This window comes from Labeo rohita, unplaced genomic scaffold (genome assembly GCF_022985175.1).
Source record: "Labeo rohita strain BAU-BD-2019 unplaced genomic scaffold, IGBB_LRoh.1.0 scaffold_345, whole genome shotgun sequence".
Taxonomy (NCBI): Eukaryota; Metazoa; Chordata; class Actinopteri; order Cypriniformes; family Cyprinidae; genus Labeo; species Labeo rohita.
Window position 1 is genome coordinate 57776 of NW_026129263.1, and position 19195 is coordinate 76970.

General features: G+C 35.7%; 3 protein-coding genes across 3 annotated transcripts; all 3 read right to left on the reverse strand.

The window, feature by feature from the left end:
* Positions 1-228: 228 nt before the first annotated feature.
* LOC127160416 (histone H2A) lies at positions 229-10225 on the reverse strand. The gene is made up of 2 exons (XM_051103056.1): positions 9867-10225; positions 229-241 (listed from the first exon to the last, which is right to left on the reverse strand). Exons 1-2 carry the CDS (start codon positions 10223-10225, stop codon positions 229-231), a joined length of 372 nt encoding a protein of 123 aa, XP_050959013.1.
* On the reverse strand, positions 3806-8106 carry LOC127160415 (piggyBac transposable element-derived protein 4). The gene is made up of 3 exons (XM_051103055.1): positions 7758-8106; positions 7079-7162; positions 3806-5721 (listed from the first exon to the last, which is right to left on the reverse strand). Exons 1-3 carry the CDS (start codon positions 7913-7915, stop codon positions 4152-4154), a joined length of 1812 nt encoding a protein of 603 aa, XP_050959012.1. The 5' UTR covers positions 7916-8106; the 3' UTR covers positions 3806-4151.
* A 1753-nt stretch (positions 10226-11978) lies between the features above and the next one.
* On the reverse strand, positions 11979-12330 carry LOC127160417 (histone H4). Its single transcript, XM_051103057.1, has one exon. The coding sequence runs from the start codon at positions 12306-12308 to the stop codon at positions 11997-11999; it is 312 nt and encodes a 103-aa protein (XP_050959014.1). The 5' UTR covers positions 12309-12330; the 3' UTR covers positions 11979-11996.
* Between the last annotated feature and the right edge of the window lie 6865 nt (positions 12331-19195).

The following is a 19195-nucleotide window of genomic DNA, read 5'->3' on the forward strand; positions in this document are numbered from 1 at the left end:
ATATAGTGACAAAGTCCAGAATCTCACATATATAAGAGACATTTCAATGTAATGTAATAGGGCATTTGACATAAAATTATACCCAGCCTCGGTTATTTCGCCTTCGGTGTTCATAGAGATCCACTAATGGTCATACAATGGTTAGGAAAATGTCAGCTGAGGTGTTTTAGTGAGGTGAAAAAAAAAGGTCAGCGGTTGTAGGTGACTAATACCCTTTTTGCCAGTCGCCTACTGCTTACTTCTTTACAAAAGTGTAGTTTACTTAGTCTTCTCCTGTACAACTTGCTAACATCAGTGATAGACAGAAATCAGGAGGTCTCAGATGACGTGCCTACTGCTCCATTCAGTCCTGAGCCTTCAGTTTGTTTTATCCTGGCCATTGATTTGAATTAGCATCAGCCTCCACATGTCACTAGTCACAATGATTTCAGAAGAGATCAAAACAAATCAAATATAACATTTTATTTGTCACCAATTACACAATTAAACAATGAGATTCCAATTCAAAATTAAATTTGGTTCGAATTCAGATAAATACATCAATTGCTCCAATATGAATCTTAGAGTAAGAGATGCATAACTGACTTTAGGAAAACTACATGAATACAGAATCGTGCAGTAGTGTTTTGTCACTTCGCTTATATGTCCAGACCAGACCAAACAAATCTTCCAATCAGCTGTAAAAACACAAAGACCTTTTGGTTTGTCAGGAGACCTCGTGACCCAGGGTCACATCTGGCTGGAGATCCTCACCCGACCCTAAGGGGAAAACACACCCATCAGCAGCAAAACACACTTTTACAAAAATATAATAATATAAGTGACTGCTGTGAAATTGAGACCATTTTACCAATTGCACAGAGACTTTTAGAATGATACCAAACAAGAAAGAGAAAAAAAAAAAAAAAAAAAAAAAAAACATATTTACAAGATATAACACACATGGTATGTGGATATTCTTGCTTTGGTGGAAGAACAGTGAGATGCAGGGAGGGGAGGAAGGGGATTGTAAATGTTTAAGGGGGGGTGGTGTTGTTTGCTCCCTTTGAAGATCTCTTCTCTAGATTAGTTTTATTGTTTTGTTGCATGGCATCTGTTTTTGTGAGAGTTCCTGGACTTTAAATTCATGAGGAAATAATTTCACCCCACATTCTTACATTTTTATAAGACCTAATTAGTAAATATAGATTGCAATCATTGAAATAAATAATCAAATCTGAAGACAATTTAATATTTTTGGTCAATAAAAGTAGTAAAAGTGTAAATGATATCATAATTTTAATAATATATACAAAACAAGGCAAAATCTATATATATAAGCCCGTAGGCAGAAATATACCCTTTGGTGCATGACATCCACTGTAGTGGACAGATATATTCCCTATCACAGAAAAAAAGGACAAGAAAAACATTGTTAAAATCTGGATGAAAGTATTTCTGACATCCTATTTAGTTGAAAAAAATATTGTTTTGTACCTGTCTGGTTTTCTGAGAATACAATAATTTAACACTTATTCCTGAGGCACATGGTGCATCCCCATTTCCTGCTGGCATTTTAAATATATTTTGTAATATCTCAAAACAAAAACAAAAAAGATACAGAGATAACAATTAAATGGAATTGTAGACAGCACTTTGGGGATTTGCCAGTTGGTGTTTAGGATATCGCGATTTAGGGGGGGAAATGTATATAAATAATTACAATTAATTATGATTAATTACAATTATTTATATCAGCTGCCAGTAGCAGGATTCATTTTCTGTCAACTAATTTGTTCGCCCAGTGAACATTAAGTATAATTTTATATCAACTCTAAGAAATGATATTTTCTTGTCCACAGTCAATAACTTTCTTAAAGTACTATTGTATTAGAGCATGTAGCTCGGGACATTAATTTACAAGGCAGAATCAGAATCAAAACTCATGTAATTTGTGCACAAGAGTTTTATTAACGAAGGACTAACACTTAACTTATCTAAACAAACAAACATAAAATCACTCATACATGGGAGAAGGGCAAGTGAGAAGCAGTTAGAGAGAGACAAGGAAATGAAGCTATGAAAAGAGTCAGTTTACCACTACAACTCCATTTAGATGATCAAAATACAAATTCAAAGAGACCAAAGATGGCATTGGTAAGTTATACTACACTAGAGATCTATCATAACAAATACATATAACAGTGCATAATGAAAAACACTAAATTACAAGGCAGTAATAATATACACAATGACCTGGGGCTATGTCCGATAGAAAGGTCAAAGAAAGGTTTGTCTGTGAATGAATAAAAGTATTTATTTCCTATAGCAGTATGTTTCTGTTTTAGAGAGATTTAAGTAGGGGAAGATTCTCTCTACATACTTGTAGGTCGTAAAGTTTATCTGACCTGGCCGAGGTATTCTGGTTGCCATGGTAACCAGGGGCCTGGTGGGCCATTGGAGACGTCCCGGCAGCCAGTGTTGTGGATTGGGTGAGGGGGTCTGTGATTATTTGTTAATTTAATGAATAATTGATTTAGTAAATCAAATGAACAATTGTGTCTGATTGGCCTAAATGCTACAAGGACATGATGCTACATGGTTTAAAATGGCTTCCAGTAGTGAACATGGTGCATCACAGCATTAAAAACCACGAACCAGCCAAAAGAGAGGGGAAATAAATAAATAAATAAATAAATAAATAAATAAATAAATAAATGACAGCACACTTCTGAGAACCTTATTGGCTTGGTTATAAAACACCATGGAATATGCTGAATTATGGTTAACATTTGGTTTGTGGCAGTCCACACTTCAGCCTATTCAACAATGCTGTTGTTGCTATTTTATTTTATGTACTTATTTACTTACTTGCATTGTCCCTTCAATTCCTATTTTGTGGATTACTGAATGTATGTTTAGTAGCTATATATATATATATATATATATATATATATATATATATATATATATATATATATATTTCCATTTCATTTCATTATATATATATATATATATATATATATATATATATATATATATATATATATATAATGTGATATTTTCTGTGACCACATTATGTGTGAACATTTAATCATTGAAAAAAAAAAATAATAATAAAAAATAATAATAATTAATTAATTAATCCACACATATAAATATCCTGACTTGTAGTTGGTAACTATAATGTGAACAGTCTTTCACATTAATTATATTTTAAGGCTAATCATTTTTCAATGTATTAACTGTGTATAGTTAAAACAGATCCTTATTTTTCAGTCAGAACTACTATAGGCTCTACATAGCTATTACAGTATAGTAATGAGCACACATCTCCTGAAACTATAATTTAAGCAAGGAGCACACTTTACCGTTTTGGCCGGTTTTCAACCACAAATAATAAATGATTCATCTGATCACAGGCTGGAATTGCTTTTGTTCCTCTGTTGTAATCCACTCTAGATACATTTAAATGCATGTGTGTGTGTATGTACTTGTTTTTGCTACATAAAAGAATAGTAAAACCTGAAAAAAAAAAGCCTGCGGTCCCCACAATGTTAGAAAATGATTAAAAATAGTAAATTATGTTTATCTGAAAGTGTAACGATGTTTTCTGTGAGGGCTAGGTTTAGGGTTAGGGGATAGACAATATCGTTTTGTCAGTATAAAATCTATAGAAGTCTATGGAAAGTCCCCACAATTCACAAAAACAAACGTGTGTGTGTGTGTGTGTGTGTATGCATGCATGTAATCCATAATTGGTAGCATAAAAAAAATATATATATATAAAAAACAACAACATATTTATGATTCAGTGTCTATAAAACTTTATTGGAGTATCAATGATGTGCTACTCTAAAAAGTAAACAAACATGACTTTTACATTTGTGTCAGAAAAAAAAGAAAGAAAGTCAGTTTTCAAACAGACAGAGACACAAGTTTTCTAATATGTTCTTTTTACTGTATTGGCATTGTGTATCCAAGTCTCTTTCCTTTACGTATTTTTTAATCTGTAGTTCATTTGTCACTTTTTGGATGTTTTTGGCCTCCCTTTGTATAGATTTTGTTCATGAACACTTAGATATAAAACATTTGAAAAATTATTTTGGCCAAGCTCAGGCAAAAACTTTTAGCATGATTATACAAGATCTGTTTTAAAGGACCCATCACGGTCACAGACTTTTGTGCCATTCCTCAAAACAGTTTCTGTTCAGCTGAAGACACAAATGAACGTTGCATGCCTGGCATTTCCAAGGCGTTTGCTGCTTCTTGCCACGCACTGCTTTGCAATGCACGCAAATCCGGCGACCAACAGTAGCAATTCTTCTGACGTCTGAAGTCAGCTCAGCTCCTGGAACTGGTACATGGTCTGTGCTGGTCTGTTTTGGTGCTGCTTTCTGTGACACGCCACAGAGCTCTGCAATAAGCTCTTCCATGAACTGACTGTGGCTCATGTTGCCGTACAGCTCTTTGTGCAATATGAAAGCGTTGGTGGCAGCAATGTCCAAGAAGTGTAGAAAGATTTTTCTGTACCACTTCATGGTTTTGTGTTGTGCGGCGTAGTACTGCAAGAGCTGATCAGACAGGTCAACACCCCCTATGTGCTGGTTGTATGCGGTCACAGGTGCAGGACATGGAAAAGACTTTGTCTTCCACGTATCTTGTTCTTTGACTCTCTTTTGCACACGCTCTCCTGTATAGGCGGCATGAATGGTGGAACAAACAGACACCACTTGCGTGTCCATCCACTTCACACACACAAGAGGCCCATCCCGAATCCACCTGATGGATCCCCTGCTGGAGTTTCTGGTCAGTGAATTAGCTGTGGTCTTCGGGAAGTCCTTCCTGTGGTCTCTGTAAGTTCCACAAGCACCAAACTTCATAGTAAACAAGTCTGTTAAGAGCTTTGGACTTGTGTAGAAATCATCCATGTACACATGATATCCAGAGCCCAAACCTTTATTGTCCAAGAGAGACATCACAGCATCATACGAAAGCCCACGGTCTGTGGGAAAACTATTCTTCCCCGTGTAGACAGAAAAGTCCACTGTATATCCATTTGATGAGTCTGAAAGCTCAAAAAACTTGAACTTTGTTTGCTTAACTGTTGTGAACCGTGTCATTTCTCTATTTGTTCTGCACGCCACCAATCTCTCATTTACAGCTAAATTTCTTCTAGGATGATAGAAGGATTTGCAGGCAAGACGGACAGTGTCCATGAGGGGTTTGATCCTGAAAAGACGGTCATGTTCGGCTGTGCCCCTCTTTCTGTCGTTTTCCTTGTCTGCATCTGGGTGACTCAAGTGCACGTTCCATGAAATGGTGCGGTATCTGTCCCTTGACATAACCGTAGCGGGAAAAGGCAGAGAGAACAGATTGTCTTGCCGCCAATAGTCAGTGATGGAGCTCATCTTCACTGTGGCCATGTAGAAAATGAGTCCAATGTAGCGATACATGTCATCAACACTGACATCTGTCCATTTGTACTTGCAGCCCTTTGCAATTGCCCTGGCAGCCTGAGCATTTGTGTTGTGGCACAGATTTTCCACGGCGCTCTCTGTGAAAAACAGCTTGAAAAGACTCATGGGAGAGTGCGAGTCAGCAGGACTCAACTGTGGTCCAGGTTCCCGTGCAGGCAGGAACCTCAGAGTCTGTGGAACCCGGTCAACATCAGTCTCTGCTTTCCATGAAAGAGTCTTGGCTTTCTTTGCAACAGGCATTTGGTCACCGTCATTCTCACCTCTGTAAATGGAGCAAGCAAATGTGAACATGCTGACAATAGGATCAAAACAGTATTATCAGTCACTAACACTGATGTATCACCCACTCATTAAAAGGAGAACTCCACTTCCAGAACAACAATTCACAAATAACTTACTTACCCCCTTGTCATCCAAGATGTTCATGCCTTTCTGTCTTCAGTCGTAAAGAAATTATGGTTTTTGAGGGAAACATTGCAGGATTTTTCTCCATATAATGGACTTCAATTGTGCCCCTGATTTTTAACTTCCAAAAAGTTTAAATGCAGCTTCAAAAGACTCTAAATGATCCCAGCCGAGGAAGAAGTGCCTTATCTAGCGAAACGATCTGTCTTTTTTTTGGAAAATAAAAAGGTGTATACTTTTTTAAGCACAAAAGCTCTTGTAGCACAGGCTCTGGGATGCACGTTCACATACTATTGAATCATGTTGAAAGGTCGCGCCGAATGTAGGCGGAACTACAGACCCAGTGTTTACAAAGACTAAGGAAGTGCAAGTAAGTCAAACGCTGTTTACAAACAAAAAGGTACAACATGTCAGACGATTCTGAAGTTGTAGGACAAAATAAGATGGAGTACTCTACCTTTTTTAGCCGGAGTAAACAGACAATGAACTTAGACGTGATTCATAGTAGTGATGGAAAGTTTGGATCATTTTACCGACTTGGACCTTTGAGTCTCGTTCAGCAAAATTAACGAGTCATTTAGTTAATTTTAGCAAAATCAGCATCACGTGACAGCCCCATAAGATGAACGAATGACTCGAAACAGGTGAACTAAATCCAGTACAAAACCTAATAGGATGTTGTGCATGTGCAACTGAACGAATCACTCCCCGAGTCACATTAAAGATTAGTTCAAAATTAACTAATTGTTCAAGAACGACCCGTGGCCACGTATCCAAGAGCCTGTGCTACGCGAGTAAAAAGTATACAAAATGTTATTTTTCGGGGAAAAAGAAAAGAAAAAAAAAAAAAAATCACTAGATAAGACCCTTCTTCCTCAGCTCATTTAGATCCTTTTGAAGCTGCATTTAAACTACATTTTGCAAGTTCAAACTCTCAGGCACCATAGAAATCCACTAAATGGAGAATGAAGAATTCTGGAACGTTTTTCTCAGCAAACAATTTCTTTACGACTGAAGAAAGAAAGAAAGAGAGAAAGAAAGAAAAAGACAAGCATCTTGGATGACAAGGAGGTGACTAAATTATCTGTACATTTTTATTCTGGAACGTAACTTCTCCTTTAAAAGAAGAGATTTACAAACGTGTATAATTTGTGTGTATTATGTAAATAAAAGTAAACTATCAGCTGTAAAATAGCTGGTAAATGCACACTTACTCGTTAAGATTCTCCACGGCACTGAAAACTGAACGACGTTTGCGTGCTGCACTTGTATGAGATGCAAGTAAAGGTGCCACATTCCTAAAAAAAAAAAAAAAAAAAAAAAAAAAAAAAGGTAAAAAAGAAGCTGTAAACATTCCTTAGCTTAGATAGTCAAAGGTAAAATACCAGTGCATGCATATGTGATGGGCAATCATAGGCCTATGGAAGGGATGCGCGCTTTATATGTCTGCTGATGGGACATCGATATAAATACAATACCTGTAACACTTTGTGTTCGCAGATATCTGGTTAGGTGTAAATGTTTCCAGTTAAGTTTCGTTAACCACTCAGTATTTTAACTGGAACATCGTCCAAAATGTAACCAACTGCAGCCTGGAATACTATTACAAACATTATCCTTTTTTTTTTTTTTTGTAGTAAAACGGTGGTTTATTTTCACATGGTTAGCTGTATTATCTTTTTTTTTTTTTTTTTTTTACTGTGTTGCTTTATATAACATTTACATTGTTACGTGCTTTGTTAAAACAGATGTCATGCAAAGTCCACAGAACAACACGTTTCACTTATAAAATTGCAAACTGGTTCATTTCAGTTTGAAAACAGTCCTGAAGCAGCTATACAAGCATGCGCGACCTTTTCTAATACATAACGTAAGAAAGAATAAATGACTTACTCAATACAAACGATTGCTTCTTTCAGATGAAATCGCTTCTTAAAATACAAGCGTTCATCCTCCAAATGTTCGTCTTCTGAAGAAGAGGAAGAAGAAAATGAAAACTCTTCCTCGCTGTCCATGCTGGTCTGGAGAGCTCCCTCGCGTGTGTTTTCCATCGACGAAAGGTGAATAAAGCTAAAACGTGCTGCCAGATTTATACCGTGGGGCGTTTAACGCGAGTCTGCACCTCATATAAAATCATTAGCATATGAATAAAGCGCTCTTCGGGTGAGAATAGTAAAATCTGCGTTAAAAACCAGAACAGGAAAAAATGATACCTCTCCTTAAACTTTGTCTTTCGTACACATACATGGTCTAACTCTGCTTCGCGCTCTTTCCAATATAAAATGGCTGGAGTATCTTCTCTCTGATTGGGTACATTTACGGAAGGACTGCATAGCACGTATTTCATTGGAGGGAAAACGCGGGCTGAATAGGCACGTATGCTCCATAGTCTCCACCCCTAAAAATCCTTCCATGCAAGTTCCTGTTTCATTGTTTTTATTTTCCCGCGTACATTATGGGAGCCACTGTTTTCTAAACTGTTTCACTGTGTTGCGTTTTAAACGCTGAAACGGAATTCTTGTAGATAGAGAGTGGATACATGGGAAGCATTTCTTAACATACCCACCTTGAGAACAACTTAAGTTAATAAAAGTCACTTGAAAATTAATTTCAGTTTAGAAAAGTCAAAACGATAGCTCAGCATTTACGAAAGCCATTTACTTCTTCATACAATATCATTTGTTAAGGTTAAAAGAAAAGACTCCTAACTATGCATAAAGATAACATAATTCAAAATGACAATAATCGTAATAACAGATATACTCCTTTTGGAAATGTGGGTGGCTCTTAAAAGAGCCGTTGGGTTTGTATAGACAGTATAGAGTAATGTTTAACCTCCGAAACCATACAAAGTGCGACTTAATTATTTTTTATCTCATAACAGAATGTCTGGATTCTAAAAATCTTACAAGAGGAGATTTACAATCGTTTATAGGACCTAGTTGAAACATATGAAGGCGGAGCTGGGCAAGGACATAGGAGTCAGGAGACTGAAACTGCAGAGATTCTTCCCTCTATCTTTCTGGAATAGCTGTGTTGATAGTCGGAAATTACCTCATAAATAGTTAATCAGAAATAACATAAATTTCTTTCAAATTCTTTAAAAATATTACCCGAGCAACTGTCTGTGAACAGATCTGTGATACTGATATACTTCGCCCAGCTTTCAGCTTTTTTTAGTTTTATTTATTTTCACTTCTGACATGTCCTTCCATAAGAAATATTATTTGATTGAATTGTCACTTTGGTTGGTTAGATTAATATCCATATATACATGTTAGCACGCATAACTACATGCACGGTGATTATAAACCACCACTATTTTTAATCGGGTTTTACTTTAATCTTATTTTCAGTGAAGACGGTTTCATTTTATTTGATTTATTTATTTGTTTCTGGCTAGCTGTCCCTGAACGTTATAACTTCCACTGGCATAAACAATTGCATTTCATTTATTTCTATATTGCTAGTGTTAGTTGTACTCTCAGACTGAAAGTTTTGAAAGTCAGAACTAAAAGTGTAGTTACAAAACGCTTTTGCATATGTGGCAATGTGTGAAGGAGACTGTTGTCAATGAAGTTCAAGAATAAAATGCCAATTTCTACTGCTGTGTAAATCGATATTTCATTAAATGGTTACGAGCAGATAGCGAGAGTATAAGTGGACTTGAGAGTGCCTGAACAATGATTTCTTAAAACAGACCTACAGTATTAGCAAGCATGATGTGTAAGTTACGCACCAGAGTTGAGCACAACCCTTGATTTAAAAAAAAAAAAAAAAAAAAAAAAAAACATATATATATATATATATATATATATATATATATATATATATATATGTATATATGTATATATATATATACATAACAGTAGAATAATGGAGTAAAGAGAGCAAAGCAGTTCAAAACTACTAAGTCACGAAATCGCACCAAAAGTAAAAGTAGGTGGCTCTGAAAAGAGCCTTTGGGCGTTCTGTACAGTAATCAAGTTTTAGCTTATTTACTTCTTAGGCCACAACGCAGGCTGGATGTTGGGCAGCACACCTCCCTGAGCGATGGTCACTCCGCCCAGGAGTTTGTTCAGCTCCTCATCGTTGCGCACCGCCAGCTGCAGGTGACGGGGGATGATACGGGTCTTCTTGTTGTCCTGAGCGGCGTTTCCAGCCAACTCCAAGATCTCAGCAGTCAGATACTCGAGCACAGCGGCCAAATAAACGGGAGCACCAGCACCAACTCGCTCGGCATAGTTGCCTTTACGGAGAAGCCTGTGAACACGACCGACGGGGAACTGCAGTCCTGCCCTGGATGAGCGGGTCTTGGCCTTTGCTCTGGCTTTGCCTCCAGTTTTACCTCTTCCACTCATTATTTAATTAACCCTTTAACTGTCACCGCCCCACCTGTGGGGACACAAAGTGTCCGCTTTTTTCGCTGTCTTTTTTCTCTATCAAATATTTTAGTAATCATCATAAATTATATATCATTTGAAAGCTTAGAAGCCCAAAAATCATCCTGTTACCATTTTGAAATCAGACATTATGTTACTATGGAAATGGTACTGTAAAATCTTTTGGCGGTCTCCTCCCCCTTAGCAGCGGTGTCAAGTATCATATTACAAAATGCATTATGGTCTTTTAGAATCCATACTTTTTATAATCTTGACAAAAAACATGTCATTGGAAAGGTCTGAGTCTCAGGATTTCATATTTGGTGGTTATTTTGTGATAGAAGTAAAATTGACAGAAAAATTTAGACGTTTGTGACAGAAAAATGCATTTTAAAAAATTATATAGAGTTCGTATGGCACCCGGTGGCTGTGGTATTACGCCCTAAACAAACTTTTACAGGAACCTCAATTTTTTTTCAGATCAACTTCAAATTTGGAACATAACTTATTTAGACATAAGGCTTCAATTTGATATCAAATTTAGGGGGGGGTTAATGTTGCTATTACTGCTTTCAAACGCAGAAATAAGGCGTTGTAGCCTGACCATTACTTTTTAAGAGACCGTCCTCCTCGTCCATTGGCCAGAGTTAGTCACAGTTGAAAACCAATCACTGCACGTCCCTCCGAAAACTTCAAACCCCTCCTCTCTCTGCCAACCTACTCATTCTCAAACAGAATTTTTAAAAGATTTTACTTACAAAATGTTCAATGCAGAAGAAGATAAAATAACTAAGGTTACACAATCATGCATTAAAATAAATGTCCACATAAACACTGGAAAAGCACACTTTTTTTTTTTTTTTTTCCAAAGTAGATTAGCCTCTGATATTATTTTCAAATCAAGCCTAGCATCCGATGATTCAGCTACATGCGTCCAATCAGTTAATGTTTCAAATATTATATTCAAGATACTCATGTGAATAAATGGTAATCATCAATGCATGTTTTAGACGTAGTAAATAATATAATGTATTGTGGATTGTATTTTACTGAGATAAAAGCACACAAGCTCCCTGAGTTTACACTCTCTCTCAAACGCCTCAATAAGCATTTAATTAAATTAATTTTAATTAAAATGTTGCTCTTTAATCGTAGCAAGTGGGTGGCTCTTAAAAGAGCCGTTTTGTTGTCAAAAGAAACAAGCAGTGATATTTATTTATTTTTGGGAGTGCTGGTTTTTCTGCCTTGACTTTCCCACTCAAAACGTCTTATAATCACCAATCACGAAGAAAGAAAAAAAGCATAAGCTTGTTTGTTTTATACATTAACTCTTGGAGAGAGCAGGGACTTCAGCAAAAATATCAAAAATTATTTAAACACCAACGAAAATTGAAAACGCCTTTGCGATCTAGTTCCATAGATAAACCTTACATTAAACCAGGATTAGGCCATAGTTCAACTAAACATTGATGCATCTTTTATACACATGCTTTAGAAAAAAAAAAAAAAAAAAAATCACTGGTGTATCTTTAAACAAAACAATTTCTTTCAAATAAAACACACGTGCTGAAACTACTTTAAAAATTATAAAAAAAAAAAAAAAAAAAAAAAAAAAAAAAGAAAGCAAGAGAAAGATAGTGTATTTGTGTTGTTACTAAACAACTCACATAACACGAAATGAACTCTTTTCACTGAAAACGGGGGTGGCTCTTAAAAGAGCCTTTGTGTTCGTATGATGGTACGGGTATGGTTAACCTCCAAAGCCATACAAGGTACGTCCCTGCCGTTTCAGAGCGTATACAACGTCCATAGCGGTGACGGTCTTTCTCTTGGCGTGCTCAGTGTAGGTAACAGCATCACGGATCACGTTCTCCAAGAACACTTTCAGAACACCGCGAGTCTCCTCGTAGATCAGACCGGAGATACGCTTGACACCACCACGGCGAGCGAGACGACGGATAGCGGGTTTGGTGATTCCCTGGATATTATCACGCAAAACTTTACGATGACGCTTAGCGCCTCCTTTCCCGAGTCCTTTACCGCCTTTGCCTCTTCCAGACATGGTTTCAACTTTTCACGTTCCTATGCTGTACAGCAAAACTTGTGAAAAATGACGTTCTGCGCGAAGAGCTTTACAGTAGCCTACAGGACCTAACTGAAACACACGAAGGCGGAGCTATGCAACATCATACGATACACGTCATTAGTTTCAGTACGGAAAATCTAGGAGAATCTAGGGTTCTCTACAGTATGTTTTCTACGTAGTTTACAGGTCTGACCGTTTGTTAAAATGTATCTTAATCTGTGCACCCAAACTTTCCAAAGAGCGGTCAGACTTCTCAAAAGCTTTGAAACATAATATAATATAAAACGTGGCAAAAACTTTGAGATAAAGAGAATCAGCTTTTATTTGTCGTATGTGCAATCATACAAGAAATTTGAGAGTTTATTTACATACATACATACATAATCATTCATGACATTTCAATAGAAGAACATTTAACCCTCTGGTGCTCTTCGTTTCGGAGTCACACTTGTGCTCTTCGCGGTCAGAAGTGACCGGACACCTGTAACGCATCTTGTAATTTTTTTCAGTAAAACCATTCAAATTCATTTTTGTTTAATAATATTTTTTCTTTTTTATTTTGCATTTTGAGAGGGTTTTGTGGTAATAATTAATATTTATGCTGTAATTAATATCCATTTTTTTGCCATTGAGAATAATTAAAATTTTATTTATTTTTTTTAAATTATTATTTTTTAATTAATGCAGTATTTCAGGTTAAAATAGAGACTCAGCCATTCAACACTAATTTTTGAAGGCAGATTAGCGCCATCTGGTTGTAAAAAACGAGAAAAACATCTGTAATGACAGGTGTAACTTGATGCCTGTATAGTTCTCTACAGAGCAGCTTGTGAATTGCCTAGTTGTTTTTAGACAATTGATTCAGCATTTTTATTAGGTGGAATAGCTGAACATACATTTAAATAATCTCAAAGACTATTTCTTATCCAGTTTGGGATAGTTTTTTGTTATAAATATGATTTGAAGTGTTAATTTTTTGTATTATGATTACAGTCAAACCTAAACATTGTGTTAGAAAGAGAACACAAGGAAGTATTTGTTACCCATTTTTTAATTCAGAATTTGTACAAAAAAAAAAAAATACAATTAATTCCTTTTTAACACTTTATGTCTTTTGCACTCTAGATATGTATTTTTTTAAAAAAAATTTTATATTTTACATATTCTCAAAATTTGCTGTGTTACAGTTCATTTGTGTGTGTGGATGTGTGAGAGAGACAGAAAACATTCCACACACAGTCAAGGGTTGTGAGATTTGATGACAAGAACAAGAGCTGCAAGAAATCAAAATGACAAGCTGTCACTCGTCTGAGATATTTGAGAAAAATGGGTAAATGTACAGTCCATGGACATGAGAGAAACCTGGGTAAGCAAGTTGTGAAACAAACGATGCATGACCTTCAGGAACATATCGCCATGTGACTATTATTATTATTATTTTTTTTTACTTCTTATGCTGTTGACACAAAGCTTCTTCAAAAAAGGAAAAAACGCTCGAAACAATGTAATGGAACAAGCCCGAGCTTCCAAATGCACAGTTCATAGGTGTGTGTGTGTGTGTGTGTTTATGAATGTGTATGTTTTAGAGTAACACCCCTTCACTGTTGTGAGCTTTCGCTGAATTATGACTGAGTTATTGAATGGATTTTACATATTCTCAAAACTCTGCTCTGTTTATAGACACCGTAGTTCATAGTGTGTGTGTGTGTGTGTGTGTGTGTGTGTGTGTGTGTGCACGTCTGTGTGTGAGTGGATGTGTCTACATCAGTGTCACCCCTTCACTTTTTTCAGCGTTGCAGCTGATTTGTAGATTGTATACATAGATACTCTCTGAATTTGTATATGCAAGAGAGTGTGTGTCTTTTGCACTCTGGATATGTAATTTTTTTATATATATTTTTTTTATTTTACATATTCTCACTTTGCTGTGTTACAGTTCATTTGTGCGTGTGTGTGGATGTGTGAGAAAGAGACAGAAAAATTCTCTAAATTTTTGCATTTTTGTCGTTTTCCCATTCATTTCCTGTGGTCGGTCATTTTTGACCAAAGAGCACAAGTTGTTTTTTTGTTTTTTTTGGAATCGTGCCCTCATTTTTTATGTGTGTTCACATTCCAAATGCCATAAAAGTCACTGAATTTGGTACCGTTCTGATGAAGCTGTGATTTTTGAAAAATTCAAAACCGAAAATGTTTCGGTCAAAAGTGACCGAAGAGAGGTGTGTATATAATGTGTGTGTGTGTGTGTGTGTGTGTGTGTGAATGGGTGTGTTTATGAATGGGTGTGTTTTAGAGTGTCACCCCTTCACTGCTGTGTACTTTTTTTCAGCATTGTGGAGGAATTGTAGATTGTACACACAAAAATTCTCTGAATATTTGTATTTTTGTCGATTTCCCATTCATTTCCTGTGGTCGGTCATTTTAGACCAAAGAGCACAAGTTGTTTTTTTTTTTTTTTTTTTGGAATCGTGCCCTCATTTTTTATGTGTGTTCACATTCCAAATGCCATAAAAGTCACTGAATTTGGTACCGTTCTGATGAAGCTGTGATTTTTTGAAAAATTCAAAACCGAAAATGTTTCGGTCAAAAGTGACCGAAGAGAGGTGTGTATATAATGTGTGTGTGTGTGTGTGTGTGTGTGTGTGTGTGTGAATGGGTGTGTTTATGAATGGGTGTGTTTTAGAGTGTCACCCCTTCACTGCTGTGTACTTTTTTTCAGCATTGTGGAGGAATTGTAGATTGTACACACAAAAATTCTCTGAATATTTGTATTTTTGTCGATTTCCCATTCATTTCCTGTGGTCGGTCATTTTAGACCAAAGAGCACAAGTTGTTTTTTTTTTTTTTTTTTTTTGGAATCGTGCCCTCATTTTTTATGTGTGTTCACATTCCAAATGCCATAAAAGTCACTGAATTTGGTACCGTTCTGATGAAGCTGTGATTTTTTGAAAAATTCAAAACCGAAAATGTTTCGGTCAAAAGTGACCGAAGAGAGGCGTGTATATAATGTGTGTGTGTGTGTGTGTGTGTGTGTGTGTGTGAATGGGTGTGTTTATGAATGGGTGTGTTTTAGAGTGTCACCCCTTCACTGCTGTGTACTTTTTTTCAGCATTGTGGAGGATTTGTAGATTGTACACACAAAAATTCTCTGAATATTTGTATTTTTGTCGATTTCCCATTCATTTCCTATGGTCGGTCATTTTAGACCGAAGAGTACAAGTGTGACTATTTTTTTTTTTACGACCACTTAGCCTGCTTGAATCATGCCCTCAATTTTTTTTTTGTTGACATTCCAAATGGCATAAAAGTCACAGAGTTTCATACCATTCCGATGAAGCTGTGATTTTTAAAATTTTAAAACAGAAAAATTTTCGGTCAGAAGTGACCGAAGAGCACCAGAGGGTTAAATGAGACTAAGGATTATATCAACAAAAACATTGTATACGTCTGGAACAGAAGATATATGTACAGGTTTGTGCACTGTGTACTGTATTAACAGCTGTATATATAAAAAAAAGCGTGTGCATGTATGTACATGATATCTAATTATTGCCTCTCAATTACTGAAAATTAATTATATAAACAAATGGTAATTTCTGTGTTATCTTTTTTAAGATGGAGATAACATGGGGGGCTTTTTGTGATGATCTATTGAACAGCGATTTATAACGTCTAACTAATAAACATATTAACATTATGTTGTTAAATTATTTGAAAGAAGCAGGAATATAGATAAGAATTTAATATACTTATCGATAAGAATTTCATATAAGTTAATATAAATAATCTAAAACGTATTTAAATAAATAATGGTGACACAAGAAGAATACACATGTATTTCATTTGTTACACAAACGGACAGCTTTAATTTTACTTTCAGCGAAGTCAGTTTCTCCCAGGTGTTTCATTGCTAATACAATATATTCACTTTTTTCATGTCTTTCATATGAACAAAACAGGGTAGTAATTGATTACATGTAATCTGGATTACGTAATCAGATTCCAAAAAGTAAGTACCTCTAATTAGATTAAATTACATTTCAAAATACTCATAATCAGATTAGTTACTTTTTTTGTGGATTACATGAATCCATATTATTCACACAATAGCACAAAATTATTTATAATTATAATTATTAGAGAAAAGTCAGATTTGCGAGTTTATATCTCGCAATTTCGAGTTTATATCTCACAATTCTGAGAAAAAAATCTGAATTGTGAGTTTGTAACACGCAATTGCAAGAAAAAAAAAGTCAGAATTGTGAGATAAAAAGTTGCAATTATCTTTCAGAATTGCGATACAAATTCCCAATTCTGACTTTTTTTCTCAGAATTGAGATATAAACTGCCAATTGCAAGTTATAAAGTCAGAATTGCAAGATACAAACTCACATATTTTTTTTTTTCTCAGAATTGATATAAACTCCAAGTTATATAGTCAGAATTTCATGATATAAATTAACAACTGAGTTATACATATAAACTCACAGTTCTAACTTTATTTCTCAGAATTGCGTCTCAAAATTCTGTCTCCATCTTACAATTCTTATTTCTCAGAATTTTTACTTTTTTTCTCAGAAAAAAAGTATATCTCACAATTCTGACTTTATTTCACACGTTTTTTTTTTAAAAAAAAGCCAGATTTGCGAATTTATGTCCTGCAATTCTTACTTTTTCTCTCACAATTTCAAGTTGATATCTCACAATTCTGAAAAAAAAAAAAAAAAAAGTTTGTAGTTTGTAATCGCTAGTTAACATGCAATTGCAAGGAAAAAAGTGAGCATTGTGAGATGTGAACTCGTAATTCTGAGGGAAAAAGTCAGAATTGTGCAATTACCTTTTTATTATTATTATTATTATTATTATTATTATTATTATTATTATTATTTTATTCAGTGGCAGAATCATATATATGCTACAGGTATGTGGTTGATGTTTTGGGGAGTTACTACTAGTGTAAGTATGTTGTGTTTGTTTGTTTTTTTTTGTTTTGTTTTTTTTTTGCACTGTTTTATCATCTACTTGGTGAAAATCATAGGTCACATCACTTAAGGTTGAAATATACTACACAAATCTGAACAGAACAATAACAACAACAACCAACAAATGGGAACATTATGTTTATAATAAGCTTAAAATGCTCAAGCTCCTAAACCAGTTTCATTACAATAGGCTAATACATTCAAAACTTATTAGTATTTTTTATTTTTTTGTCTTTATAACTTTTGACCACAAGCCTTCCACAAAACTTTTTTAGTACTATCAGGGCATGATGCCGAAGAGACATAGCAGGTTTCATACCGATATGATAATGTGTTCGTAAAATATAACACTTTATGTGAAAATTCAAAATGGCCAACACCCAAAATGGCTGACATGGGAGCACTGCATGCTCCACCGAAGCTAAAGAGACCAGTTTTGTGATTTTTTGGGCCAAAGCATTCAGAAGTTATTAACAAAATAGCCATTTTTCATATCTCCTGACCATAAGGTGGCACTGCCTCAGGTTATGTTTGTTGTAACTCACACCAAGTTTGGTCTCAATTGGTCTTTTTATATACATGTGTGTGTGTGTGTGGTAACTCTGGTAGCTCTAGGATGAAAAATATAATATTTATTTGAACAACTCCAATTTGATCTAATACTGTATGGAAAAATAAAGTAAGTGCACGAAAGTAATGCTAACATTATTTCTGGTTAATTTGTACAGTCTAGTGGTTAATCTTTTATGAGATGAGCTTTGTTACTCTTTAATGTGATGTTTTTTTTTTTTTTTCTTGCATTTTTTTAATAAAAAGATGGTCTGTCTCTGAAGTATTGTGTATATGCAGCTTGCACGCTCCCATTTAAATCATGAAATGATTTGAACTGAATAAAACTATTCAAAACTATTGGATGCTTCTGGTTTCCGAACGCATACCTTGAAAAAGGCCCATTGACCATATGCACAGACAAAGTCCCTTTAAAGGAACACTCCACTTTTTTTGCTAATAGCTTAGCATAGATCATTGAATCAGATTAGACCGTTAGATCGAGCGAGATCAAGCTATTAGCAAAAGAAGTGGAGTGTTCCTTTAAGGCAAGTCATTTCACTCGACGGCCATCTTTGAAAGGCCTCTTGGGTAGGTAGGGTGACCACCTGTCCTGCTTTGCGTTGTACTGCACAGCACTTTCACCCCTTGTCCCGCACGTCTATTAATTTTAACCGATTTAAAAAATATCGATGCATCTTTCAGATGCGACTTTCTTTTTATTTTAATAGTTCGTCTGAGGCGGTTTCTATGTCGTTATTTTAATGGCAAATGTCTAGAGCACATTATTGTAATGCGGGGCACATCAGAATGCAAAAGCATAAATCTCTTCTCTCACACGTGGATTCTCGGGGGCGGGAAAAAGTGCTTTCTCTCACTTGCACGTGTGCACTCAGAAACACAATGGACAATGGATGTAATCAGAGTTTACATACCATAACAGCACAAAATGTAGCAGTCTCACATGTGTCCCACATTGCCCCGCAAAATCACATCTATGTCCCGCAACAGCCCTGTGACCAGGTGGTCACGCTATGAGTAGGCAAGTGCAGCTCCTGTTTCTTTAAATAGGGAAACATCAAATTCTCCAAAACTGTTCACCAAGCTTATGATTAAATTTCAGATTTCAAATCACCAATGAAATCTGACAAGAACTGCCTCATAAATATTGCTCCTTAAGGTCCAATAGCATAAAACAAAAGCTGATTTTTCAGGCCAGATCAGCCAGTGCGCGTGTGCAGTACTGAACGCACGTCTCAGAACGCTGACTGTTTCTATAGCAACCTGAGCTTCTACGGCAGCTACAGTTACTTTACTAATCAACAATTGGCTTTT

What these genes read in the sequence shown, in the direction of transcription:
- LOC127160415 (XM_051103055.1), bottom strand. Translation starts at nt 7,915, where the DNA reads ATGGAAAACACACGCGAGGGAGCTCTCCAGACCAGCATGGACAGCGAG. An exon ending in GAAGCAATCGTTTGTATTGA is followed by an intron (nt 7,163 to 7,757) that starts GTAAGTCATTTA and finishes TTTTTTTTTTAG; the next exon opens with GAATGTGGCACCTTTACTTG. An exon ending in GCCGTGGAGAATCTTAACGA is followed by an intron (nt 5,722 to 7,078) that starts GTAAGTGTGCAT and finishes CTCCATTTACAG; the next exon opens with AGGTGAGAATGACGGTGACC.
- LOC127160416 (XM_051103056.1), bottom strand. Translation starts at nt 10,225, where the DNA reads ATGAGTGGAAGAGGTAAAACTGGAGGCAAAGCCAGAGCAAAGGCCAAG.
- LOC127160417 (XM_051103057.1), bottom strand. Translation starts at nt 12,308, where the DNA reads ATGTCTGGAAGAGGCAAAGGCGGTAAAGGACTCGGGAAAGGAGGCGCT.